Raw genomic sequence first — 13285 nt, forward strand, 5'->3', positions numbered from 1 at the left:
GAGAAAAATGTCAACAACATTCGCAATAATACATCAACCGACTGAACCGCTCCATTCGGTATTAGCCCCCTGGCCATTCATAAAATGGGGGATGGATATCGTGGGACCATTACCGGGAGCCATCGGAGATCAAGGTTTCTGTTGGTCCTCACTGATTACTTCTCGAAGTGGGTTGAGGTTAAGGCTTACAAGAAGATTCACGAGAGGCAGGTTGTCGACTTCATATAAGACCACATCATATGTAGGTTCGGAATACCAAAGGAGATCGCTTATGACAACGGCCGACAATTTGTGGGAGAAAAGGTCACAGAGTTTCTCAAAGGGTTAAATATCAAAAGAATCACTTCATCACCGTATCACCCGTGCACAGACGGACAGGCGGAATCAACCAACAAAATTATCGTGCAGAACCTCAAGAAAAGGTTGGAAAAATCAAAGGGTAAATGGGCGGAAGAAATGCCTTGAGTATTGTGGGCATATCGAACCACGGCTAAAACAAGCACTAGAGAAACACCTTTTTCGCTAGTCTATGGAGCCAAAGTCCTTATACTAGTAGAAGTGGGTGAGCCTAGCTTTCGATAATCACAGGCTACCGAAGAGTCCAATAAAGAAATAATTTCAACAGGGCTAGAGCTGCTGGAAGAACACAGGGAGTTGGCCTTCATACGGCTAGCAGCTCAGAAGCAAAAAGTGGAAAGATATTTCAACAAGAAGACACACTTGAGGCATTTCAAAATTGGGGACTACGTCCTCAGAAAGGTCACCCTCTTGATGAAAGATTCGGGTGCTGGAAATTGCAAGCCAACTGGGAAGAATCGTATCGGATTATCAACATCGCGGGCAAGAAGCATATCGGCTCGAAGATGAATCCGGGAAAGAATTAAGCAACAACTGGAACGTTAGCCACCTGAAAAGATTCTACCTCTAAGAACAGGGAGAATCAGGTACGTTTTGCTCCTTCCTAAGTAGCCTTTTGATTACGTGTTTCACCTTTTGTCTTGGCAGGGACTGTCTGCAAAATGGGGGAACTATGTTTCGAAAGCAAAAGGGCACGCGTTGCACTCTTTTCTTGGCCGAGGTTTTGCCTCGATCGGGTTTTCCCAACAAGGTTTTTAATGAGGCAACCCTTGAAAACAATTTTTCAAAAATTAGCAACTCAAGCCCCTATGGCCAGATCCTTCAATACATCGAGATGATTGCTCATAGACTGGGACTGTTGGTAATCGCTGAACTTGCTCGGTCACTTTCTTTTATTAAAATTTTGTAAAGTAATAACGGGAAGGATCATGTACTTACAAGGAGAGTCGCCCCCTGCAAACCTGAAAGAATGAAATAAAACAAGAGCTTGACCAATAACCTAGGCAAATATGTCCAACACATTGTAAAAACATTTGGAGCAAAACCGAACTCGGGAGCTACATTGCCTCGTAAAACTGCTGCAAACAACACGACACTGCCGGAAGGGCCTCAGCGTGTGTGCGTTCCTGGAACCCAAATTTGTGCCTTTACATGGGGTTGAGACGTCTTCCCCATCAGCACCTCAAACAAAGTACCATGCTTTGTTTCGAAACTGAACATTATGCGATCCTGATGTCGCGGCTAGCATTCCCGGAAGTGACATTCCCGGGTTGGGATAAGGCAAGATGACCTCAAACACCAAAACGCTAAAAGTACCATAACGGCGTGCACCCGTTACCGGTAGACGCGCTTAGCGGTTACGCCTCGACGGGTAAGTGCTAACAAAGCCAACAAGCCATTAAGTGGCTATAATCGTTGCAAACAAATAAAGCGCACGTCAAAGTGTAAAAGAAGAGCGAGAAATGTAAATCATCGTTCCCCAAAATGCTTAAACATACGGTACCATATAACATGTGGGGATATAACCCCAAGAACATCTTGCTACTGGAACCAAAAGGCTCCAGCAAAAACATGGGCAAAAGTCACTAAGCTAACACAAACGGGTTGGTATGAAAACCAGGAATATCCACAAGAACGTAAAAAAAAAAAAATCAAAATAGTACGGCACGAAGGCCGGAGCATTCATCAATATTCTCAAAAATGGCGTGCAGGCCCATTTACAGCGACAACAGCAAATAGCCTCGAGGACTCGATGAATCGGCAACCCGAAGCCGAGAGGTAAGTATATACTAACGACATCCCCGGGACATATTGAGTAATGCTGGTATTCAAAGGAGGGGGACGAACGTCAATATCCAAGCCCCAACCACAGTCTCGACGGACTTGGGGAATGGCGGCCTCATCCACCAAGGAGAGTATATCTTCTACTGAGTCAAGACGGCTGTTGGCACGGAAGTCTCTTTCAAAGACGAAATTCTGAGGAATAATGTCAGAGGCTGTAGATCCTAAATAGATGACCTACGAGACACTCGTGGACGGCCGACGACGAGATAAGCTTAACTCAGCCGCTATGTTGGCCAATATAATGCCACCAGAAAAGGCGGAAGTCGAAGAAGAAGACATTGGTTGCAAGGTAGGGAAAAGTACGGTTAATACAAATGGAGTGAATAAGTTGAAATGAGTGACGGAGGACAATCGAGATGTATATATATATATATATATATATATATATATATATATATATATATATATATATATATATATAGCCGCGCAGTAATCATTCCCCTTGGAAGTCGGAGCGACGCAACCTGTCAGAGAGATGTCAATCGATGCCTTTAAAGCGTAGCCGTCGTTTGAGGAAAAATTGACCATATGCGTAAGCAACCGCCCAAAACGTCGTATGGTGTCCAGTCATGACGCTTCGTTTCGCACAAAGGGTCATTTTTTGGGAAAAGTGTGGATTATTCCACTTCCCGGATCCTTTAGCACAAAGCTTCCGAAAAGTGGGGGACCATCTATATACAGGAATAAACATCCAAGGGTATTCTCATACCGAGGAGCGCGAGATCCGAGGACGCCGGGTCTCGGAACATTAGGAGTAAGCAGGTTCGAAGGAATCAAAGCGTAGACAAGAAGTTTTCGCAGTCGCAAGAGTCTCAAACGGATCTATACAGCTGCCTCCCACTCCCAACAACTCCCATCACATCAGTTGTCATCGAGCAGAGTGCCCACTATGCATAGAGTCCAAGCAGCATCACTCAACTGACGTCACCTAGGGCAGTAGCATACCAAGGGTTTGGCTACATAAACGAAGCTAAGGAAAGAAGAAAAGAAAATCACTTTTGTATCCAAGTCCTCACTTCTTGTATTATCATCTTTGGGCTAAGAAATATACTCGCTCTCGGAGATCTGATCATTATTGTGATTTATTTACTTTCCATTTACATTATTAACTTAGATAAGTATTATTGCTTGCATCCCTCATAAGAAAAACAACCAAACCCGGAGCTCATTCGAGAGAGTCTCCAGATTGAATACGACCTACTTGTCTTTAAACCCGTAAAAACAAATCTCTAACTTCGGCTTTTGGTAGCTAACGATTTTACCGGAAAACATTAATATACCTAGTTGGATGTTTGTGTTATGAGACAACGAGAATTCGAGCAATAATGACAAAAAGGAAAAATAATTAAATAATTTTAACGTGCAAATCCTCAAGGGAAGAAAACCACGATCGTCACCACTCTTATTATTCAATGAAAGATGTATTTACAAGGATACATAATTATGAAGAAAAGTTCAGAAGTTGAAAGAATATATTCGAGATTTGAATTTATAAATTTCACGGAAAAAATAGTTGAAAATCTGTAAGTGAACACTATTATTTTGCTTAAATTAGTGTTCAAACATGGTTCTGATGTTCAATATTTTTCTCGTATTACAAATATTGAAGCTCAATTTTGTAAATATCTATAGGCAAACCAGTATTGTAAATTTTGTACTTCAATATTTTTAAACACTATAAAATGCTATTTGTATACATCCAAGCAGGGACTTTCCGTGTCCAACATGATGGAGATAATATAGAATTACACGTATCTGGACAAACAAATAAAAAATAAAAATAAAAATAAAAATAAAAAATAATCACACCGAGACGTGAAACTCAATAAAGAAAAAATTTGAGAGACCGTGTGAGTTGTTTCGTTTCTCACTTTTTTTCCTATTTGATTGCAATCGCAACCAACAATTATAAAGGGTATACTTCTATTGTTTTTGTGTTTACACTAATTCAATAATTTTATGATGTATATATATTCATATACACTTATGTATATATTCATATACACTTACCTTTTTATCACTAAACCACAAAATTAATATTTCATTTTACTTTAATTTATAAATTAACTATAATAAATTACTATGATTTAATGTAAACATGGCATGGGGTAAATGTTTATCCATTTCCTTACATACAGAGGGCTGCCTTATAATGTGCTTGCCCACCCAACCTAATAGCTGCCACATACAAGTTTCCTAATTAATGAAGGAATCTCAGCAATATAAAAAACAAAAAGGATGTTAACCTTGCTTCCAAGAATTGTCTTTCTTTAGAAATCTATTGATATATCAACAAATGATGCGGTGAAAATTATAAAATTCTTTCATTATTAATTAGATGTCTCGGCTTTGAGCTCTGAGTAAGAAAAAATCTTGTTAAGAAATGGTTCTTTCTTGAATGAGCTTTACGCGGCGCGATCCGGTTAGTAAGGGCCCTGCCTAATATCGATACCGAACATTGAGGGAGAAACCAAAAACAAAATCTATTGATATCACAAATATAATTTTGACCAATTATTTCTGCATATGTTCCTTCAATTTCCAAATTAATTTTCAGAAAAGGTTGAAGTCTTTTCTTATGTTTTCTTTCTTTTTTCCTACTCCTAGATTAATATTGTTTTCAACAATTGAAGACAAACGAACGACCTAGTTTATACTATGATATGATGCAAAGAAGGCATTATTATCAAATCAAATGTATATAAATCACCTTCAATCACTCTCTTGATTGAACGCAAAATTAAAGATTCACATTTTTCAATTGAAAAGACAAGAGAATAAACTGGACTCCTTGAATTGATTAATGCTAAACATAACCTTCAAAAAAATAAAAATGGACAAACTTCTAATTTTATGATAAAGAAGTTGGTCGCAAAGAAATTATTGCCAAACTTTTTATTTGGCACGACTAGCATTGATGTAAGCCCATTTCATATAGCCCTATGTAAACAATAGTACTCCTCTGTTTCAGTCTAATTATCTTATTTTTTAAGAATGTTATAAGAAAATATTTCTTTCTATATTTAGTAACTTTTTAATATTTTACTTTAATTTATTTAAGATCACTAAGATTTAAAATATTTTAATACATTATCTATATTTTTTATTTTAAATCACAAAGTTCAATTTTTTTTATTAAACTACATACATAATTAGATTAATACACTTAAATAAAACATAGCAAATATTTTTAATTTGAATTTGTTTGTCTTTACACAGAGTTTAAGAAAGTAATTTTTTTTTTAGAATCTTGTGATTTTAAATTAAAGATATGTATAATATATTAAAATGTTCTTTAAATTTGCGGTGTTAAATATATCATGTGAGATGCTGAACTTTAAAAAGTTATCAAATCAGGAAAGAGATAATCATTTAAGACAAACTAAAAAGAAAAGTAAGATAAATAAAAGAAGTAACAAAGATGTTATTTCCTCCGTTTCAAAATGTTTGTCTTACTTTCCCTTTTAGTCTGTTTAAAAGGACTGTTTTTTTCCTTTTTGACAACTCGTTAATTCCAATTTTTTCACATGTTATATTTAAAATCACAAGATTAAAAGATATTTTAGTATAAATTAAGCATTTTAATTTAAGACCGTAAAATTTAAAAAAATTATTTATTTTCTTAAACTTTGTGCTAAATCAAAACCAGATAAATATTTTGAGACGGACGGAGTACTAGAATTAGGTCATGGATTAAAAAGTGGAAAGAAATACGAAGGGGGTTGTGACAAAAGCAGAAAGATGAGAATCTTGAAAATGGCAGCCACCTAAATTTTATAATGCAACATATAACATAATCTTTTTAATATGCCAAAAATTACAAATATTATCCCTTCTTCTCCTCCTCCATGTCTGAACTATATTCATTTTATTACTTCTCCGACTTGTACAACTAGCTGATATTTTTTCTTTTTCTCTCTACAAAAATCACCAAAAAGAGAAAAAAATCATGTCTTCCCCTAGCAAAAGGAGAGAGATGGACTTGATGAAACTGTGAATTCTCTTAACAATTTATTTGTTTTCATTTAAATTTATATATTTGAGCTATTATTTTTGTTTAATCTATTTCAGTTTTGTTTTGTTGAATTAGGATGATGAGTGATTACAAGGTGGAAATGATTAATGATGGGATGCAAGAGTTTTATGTGCATTTTCATGGACCTCCTGAAAGTAAATTTGCTCTACCATTATTATCTTATTTTCCATTATTTTTAGCCTATATGGATAAGGTGGGATATTTAGGATTAAGTTTGGGATTAAATTTATACTGTGTTTGGTTGAAGATATAATTTATACCTCAAACTTGGTGTTACTTTATCCCACCTCCACGTGGGATAAATTAGTCCATGGATTATAATTCCGGGATAACTTTGTCCGCGAATCAAACGACCTCTTCCAGTACTAAATTTTTTAGCTCTTTAAGACATTTACTTGAGAGTGTCTTTGTTGAGATATTAATATTTCTTGTGATTTTTCTTCTTCTTATCTTTAAAGGTATATTCTTTTTGTGTCTATCTTGGTTTTTGACTGGCATTTTTCAAGAGGAAGTTAGAAAAAAAAAATTGGAAATTAACTTGGGTGAGGCTGAATTAAGAAGTAGTATTATTTGGCTTTGTTAATTTATAGTTGTACTGTGTGGTTATGAATCTAATTGTGCTTCTTGGTCTATTCTGGAATTCTTTTTAGGGGTCCTTATGTTGAATGGATAAAGGAGTTATATTTATAGCCCGTTTGGATTAGCTGATTGTAAGTGGCTGATAAGCATTACGTGCTTATAAGCACTTTTAAGTGGTCAAATTAAATGTGTAAGTAAACAGTTACATGTTTGGGATACAAGTGTTGAAACTGATAAGCAGTTGATGTGTTTGGTAAAAGAGGCGGATTTATGATTTAAACTTGATGGTTTCAACCTTATGTTTTTTCGCACTTATGGTTTTCGATTTTAATGTTTGTTGAAAACTTAGTGATTTTTCACATATATTTGTAATCCATGTAAATATGCTAGGTTCAGTTGAACCCATTGATTATACATTGCATCCACCTTTGGGATGTGCTGTTGTTTTCTTCAGTTTGTGGTTTTAGTTAGCCTTGTTTTTTGCAGGTCCTTATCATGGTGGAGTTTGGAAAATAAAGGTGGAACTTCCAGATGCTTACCCGTATAAATCTCCATCGATTGGCTTTATTAATAAAATGTACCATCCAAATGTTGATGAGATGTGAGTTTTAAAATGCTTAACTTCTGTAGATAATTTCATCATTCTCATTTCGTTTAGTCGAAGTCTGAAATTTCCCGGATTATCATTTTTCAGGTCAGGTTCAGTTTGTTTAGACGTTATCAATCAGACTTGGAGTCCCATGTTTGGTAATAGGATTTAAGCAATTCTTGAAATTTCTATGGCTTTCCTGTTGATTTATTTTTCAGTAATTATATCTGGTATTGGGACAATCTCCACAGATTTGACGAACATATTTGAAGTGTTTCTTCCACAACTTCTCTTGTATCCAAACCCATCAGACCCGTTGAATGGGGAAGCAGCTGCCTTGATGATGCGAGACCGAACTGCGTATGAACTAAGAGTTAAAGGTATAATCAGGGGCGAATTTATGTATGAATTTTGGGGCACGTGAACCCATGGTCTTCCTGCAAAACTAGATATTTTATGTACATATTTTCTAGAATTGGTTTATTATTACCCGACGGCATGCATCCTACAAAAAGGCTTAATGGTGCACTTGGTTAAAAACTTAGTTATTTACCAAGAGGAACAAGGATCAATCCCACTTAATGCACTTTTTTCTTTTTTGGTAGTGCACCCATGTTCTAGAAATCCTGGATTGGCCTCTGGGTATAATGAATCTTATCAGATGCTTATATGTTACAAAAGTGGTAGCTTCAAGTGGACGAAACAAACTATGGTTTTCATTGAATCTTTGAGTAGGGTAGACTCAGAATTAAAATCTCATAATTTTGGTTTGGTTTCTAGGGAACTGATTGCACGTTAATATATGTTAACATTCTATTATAGCTAGTGTTTTCTGAAGTTAGCTTCTCTTGAACATTTCATGGTTAGACTAAGTTCGGGTGAGATTTAATGAAACACATTGAAGTTATAGACTTCCAATTCTTTTCATTCGCACGTTTGTGATATCAGGAAGTTAAGTTTGGATGCTATAGAAGTGATCACGTTCAAACCGAGGTTTAGCTCAATTGCCTTAAAACCAATTTAACACAAGATTCTGCATTGGGAAGGAAGGGAAGTCAAAGAACCAGAAGCCGAATGAGATCCTTAGCCTAAGAACTAGGTAACAGATAATAACATATGACCTAAACTAGCAATAATTGCACCCACTTGGCACTTGCTGCCTAAAGCAAGGCTAACCTTTTATCGGGACACTGCTGTAGATCAGCCTTCTCATTTGCTTGGTCTTGTGCATTGTATGCTTTCTTAGTCTGCCTCAATGAAGATGTACATTTTATCTACAAGACCTGTTAGGCGGTCCCCATGCAGCATCTTCCAGATTGGCAGACAAATGATGTAGAGAACTTTCCAGTATACATCCACTAGACGGTGAGCCGGTAACATAAGTTTATAAGCAATACATGACACATCTTCAGCTCACCGAGCACAAGACCCTAGATAGGAAAGCATGGAGGTTGAGGATTTAGGGTAGAAAGTTATTAGGTAGTCGAGCGTCTTCTCTCTTTCCTGTGGGAGAGCTAGGTTCTAGTTTAGATCACTTTATCTGCTCCCTCTTCCCCTTATCAGTATCACTATTATTTTGTTTTTGTCATCTTATTCCTCAATTTTGTTACTACTGTTGTTCCTTTTACTTTGGTTATCTTTACTATTTTCCTGTCAATAGTTTTCTTTTCTTCAGTATTTTCATCATAGCTTTTTACTCTTGTATTTTTCAAAGCTGTTTTGAAAATGCTTTTCTTGAGCCGAGGGTCTATCAGAAACAGCCTCTCTATCCTGCAAAGGTGGGTTAAGGTCTGCGCAGACTTCACCCTCCCCAGACCCACTAGTGGTACCACACTGGATATGTTGTTGAAGAAACTCAGTTATCTTATTTCTAGCATTCTAAACTAGCTAGTGGAGTCTGACCATCTCCAATCTATTTTAGATCACTTCTAAGCTGGTCTTTGTTTACATAACCAAAGAGTCCTACAAAATAATTTTTTATAAAGGGAACCTCCAGCTGCTGTCGGCTTAATCAGACCTGCCTTTACTTTCTTTCTGGTAAAAGGAAACATATGAACGGAGGCTCACCCATCTGTGACCTCTTTAATCATTAAACCTCCCAATGCTATCATTATCAGGGCCTAGGTTTAAGCTGAAACACAAATAGTATTTAGATTCTTTACTCCATTCTATATGGGACCAGCAGTTTAGGACCTTGGGGAAGTAGAGAAATAATGCTAGCCAATGGAATCGCGGAGAAAATCAGGTTATGTTCAAATCTGGTATCGCTAACTGTTTTCTCCTATACCCTTTAAAGATGTTGCTCTTCACCTACCCTACTTAGCAGGGACACTCACCGGACAATGGTTTGCTTGAGAAACTCTTGGAGAGTTAACATGCTTATTTTGGAGCAGACCGATTTTGTTCTTTTGAGCTAAAATCTTTCTTAAGAATCTGCATTTCTCTTTCTTTCACCTTTATTAAGTGGACAGTATGCTTGGAAATTTGCTATCAGGTAGGTATTTTGCTAACAAATTTGGCAGGGGTAGAAAATACAATATTTTTTAAGATGAAAAAATGTAGACAGTGATAGTATGAATAACATAGTGTGCAACTCTAAAATCCTGGATGCCAAATGGTGCATGTGGTGACCAAAATCAATACACACTGATGGTGGTTGGTGAACCTAGTTAGTCTGACCTAGGAAGTTAATTCACGTTAACCTCCCCTTCGTGGTTTAGTTGGGATAAGATCTGAAGCGCAGATGCTTCTAGTGTGTTTGCCATCTCCTTTGTGTTTTGGGTATCTTCATGATACATTATTCCTTGTCTCAGTATATCCAAGTTGGAACCTATGTATCTACATATAACAGAATACCATTTTTTTTTTCTACTTTCAGAAGTGTAGGCCACGGGAGTAGCAACTTTTTAAGCGTTAACTAAGCACTTCTACCTTTTTGTTGCTAAAGGTGTTGCCCTATTTTTTCCTGAAAAACTTGTGCTGTGGATAGGAAGATATGTGATACTGATTTAATCTATTACAGAATCTATGAGATCAGTGTGATAGTGTTGTTGAGCATGTTACAGGATTTGGTTAAACCTTTTTCGTAAAATAGTAGTATGAAAATCGAGGGAGCAGAGTAATTAGATTTGTGCTGTCATTGTCTCCTGGTCTAAGCAGGTTAAATTGCATTATACACTGTCAGTGGATATAAGTTATTACTAATCTAACATATACATGCTTTTTATCCAGAATATTGTCAAAAATATGCCAAGCCGGAAGACGTTGGAGCTGTCCCTGAGGAGAAGTCAAGTGATGAGGAGTTAAGTGAAGCTGAATACTCAGATGATGAGGCAATGGCAGGCCCTGTTGATCCATAATAATATCTCCTTCATCTCCATTTCCTGTCTGTATCTGTAAATGATGTTATTTGTACTGTTTAAAATCAAGTTAAACTTCATAGTTAAAGACTATTCATTGTGGGGGGATTCTAAAAGAAAGTTCCCTCCTGTTGGTTTTAATGTCAATGTAAATAATTTTTATGTTTGATTTCCATGATCTTCCGGTTATTTGTGTGTGTTTATCTTTTCCTACAATTTAGCCTCTTCATTAAAGCTCACGTTTTATTAGCACTTAAAGCTTCAATGGACTTACTGAGCATTTTTCGCCTTTGATGACACTGCAAAACAGCATACTGGAAGTAAATAGGAGCAGTATTTTGGCATGGCAGCCAATAAGAGCAGGTTATTTAACACCTGCCAATCTTCCAAATTATCATACATGTGGAAACAAGCAAATTGATAACAACAACAACATACCCTTCCCACAAAGTGGGGCCCTGGCTTAGAAACAGTAAGATACCTCGCTCTACTTTGTAGAGAGGTTGTTTGATAGCCTCGATTCAAGAAAAGATATTTCAAATAAGGTCAGACAAGAATTAACAGAAGTCATCACAAAATATAAAAGAAAGCATAACAAAGCATTATGTAGAAAGGAAACAGTAACTACATCAACTAATACGATAATCGAAGTATAGGAAACAAGCGGATTGATGTTTTTTCTAAAAGATAATTACAAATTGATGTTTTAGAACATAGTAAAATACTGAGTCACACATCAAATCACTCGCACGCATTGTACCATTCCACCAAATAATGAAAAGAAAACATAGACCTTTTGCAAAAACTACATGATAATAGGCAATAAGAAGTTCCTCTGATGATAAAAATACGTTAATATGAAAAAGGAAATCCGACCTGCCGGATTCGAACCAGCGACCTAAAGATTTCAGCAGTACCACTACAGTCTTCCGCTCTACCAACTGAGCTAAGGTCGGTTTTGTTAGAAACATGACAAAGATTGATGTATCTTATAGTTTCTCATAATTGATATTCTCTATATTATTTGTTTGCTAAATCTTCCCACAAAAATGGTGTCTATTTATACTAGTAATAGTACTAGTAGTATAAAAGGAAGCTATTAGATTCAAACAAGTCATTACGAAGCATCATCAAATTAAGCTCTATATTTGACAATTATTTGATTTGAAAAGTATAATATATTTTTTTTATTTCAATTTTATATGTCTTACTTTCATTTTTCTTCTGTTAAAAAGAAAATGTCATTTTATATATTTAGTGACATTCTCATTTTGCCTTTAATGACACGATCTCCTATAGAAAATTAATGACATGATATGTTTAAAATCACAAGGTTCAAAAGATATTTTTTGGTATGTACATACCTTTAATTTAAGACCAAATAATGAATATTCTTTCCTATATTTTTAAATTTTGTGCCCAATTAACTACGACAGAGGAAGCAATAAAGTAACTATTAAGTTCAATATTCCCTTGTAAACGGTGTACTACTTATTATTGATTAAAATATATTAAATATTTTGTTCTATTCATAGTAAGAGATGCGTGAATCAGCACAATCCAAATTGTTTATGTAGTATCATCTGATTTGGGGGATACATGATACTTTTTGTCTCCCTAAACCATGTTATGTGGTCCATGTTATACGTTAAAAACCCTTACTAGAAGATACATATAAGTTTAGTAATACTCTTAAAGATTATTAGGACTTTTGGAGAAATTGTGTACTTGCACAAAGCATACATATTCATATGGCTGATTTAGCCCAATAAGTATATTAGAGCCAATAATTGAAAAGAATATTGATAGCTACAAACCTTTACTTCCACCTAATCAACAAAGGGCAATTTGCACGATTGTCCTTATTGGGGGTTGGTCTTTAATTTTTGCCCCTCAAATTGGTGTCTTTAATTTTTTCTCTTTGCTAAAATTCCTTAGTTCCGGTTTCGAACCCCTGCTCAGTCAAAAATTTTAAAAAAATTCGCAAGGTAGAGTGTGGATTCGCAAGGGAGAGTTTTGCCAAAACTCTCCCTTCAGGCAGAGTTTGAGTCACAAACATTCTAGTAATCATTCACCCATTAGAAAGGGATAAGGTGGAAGGGTGTGCGTTGTATTGATATTGTTGACTAGAATGTTTGTGACTTTTTTAGCATCTTAATTGCTAGACTTTGAGCACTCCAAGGCTTTACGGAAGGGAAAGGGTATAGCGGAGTGATTCACATTGTTCCAGCTCTGCAGTTGAGGTAGCTTACGGTCTACTTGAGTTAGACTTTGATTAATTGAATGTATGCATTGTGAAATTGATAGGAAAAAGCATGTCTAGTCTTCAGGTATAACGTGTGTAGTTGAATTCCTATATGCTATTGATTGGGTGATTATGTGGGCTTAGTGCCACTATTTGCTGTGTTGTGACCTACTGTTTGATGATAATTGTGGCGAGAAGTTAATATGATCTTTTTGATGAAATTGAGATACAAATTGTTAATCGATTATTGAAAGTGATGTGACAAGAAATATATA

At 35.9% G+C, this 13285-nt stretch overlaps 1 protein-coding gene and 1 non-coding gene across 2 annotated transcripts; one reads left to right on the forward strand and one right to left on the reverse strand.

Annotated features, from left to right (window-relative positions):
• Positions 1-5963: 5963 nt before the first annotated feature.
• Positions 5964-10817, forward strand: LOC132053556 (ubiquitin-conjugating enzyme E2-23 kDa-like). The gene is made up of 6 exons (XM_059445644.1): positions 5964-6195; positions 6293-6372; positions 7304-7418; positions 7512-7564; positions 7658-7786; positions 10638-10817. Exons 1-6 carry the CDS (start codon positions 6152-6154, stop codon positions 10763-10765), a joined length of 549 nt encoding a protein of 182 aa, XP_059301627.1. The 5' UTR covers positions 5964-6151; the 3' UTR covers positions 10766-10817.
• Positions 10818-11635: 818 nt separating this feature from the next.
• TRNAY-GUA (transfer RNA tyrosine (anticodon GUA)) lies at positions 11636-11721 on the reverse strand. Its single transcript is given in 2 exon segments — positions 11636-11671; positions 11685-11721. It is a non-coding gene; the product is annotated as a tRNA-Tyr (tRNA).
• Between the last annotated feature and the right edge of the window lie 1564 nt (positions 11722-13285).

Source organism: Lycium ferocissimum, chromosome 4 (assembly GCF_029784015.1).
Source record: "Lycium ferocissimum isolate CSIRO_LF1 chromosome 4, AGI_CSIRO_Lferr_CH_V1, whole genome shotgun sequence".
Lineage (NCBI taxonomy): Eukaryota > Viridiplantae > Streptophyta > Magnoliopsida > Solanales > Solanaceae > Lycium > Lycium ferocissimum.

Bases quoted from the DNA above. Each gene is read 5' to 3' on its own strand.
- LOC132053556 (XM_059445644.1), top strand. From the start codon at position 6,152: ATGTCTTCCCCTAGCAAAAGGAGAGAGATGGACTTGATGAAACT. The intron at 7,419-7,511 runs GTGAGTTTTAAA...ATCATTTTTCAG, and splicing joins CATCCAAATGTTGATGAGAT to GTCAGGTTCAGTTTGTTTAG. The intron at 7,787-10,637 runs GTATAATCAGGG...CTTTTTATCCAG, and splicing joins GTATGAACTAAGAGTTAAAG to AATATTGTCAAAAATATGCC.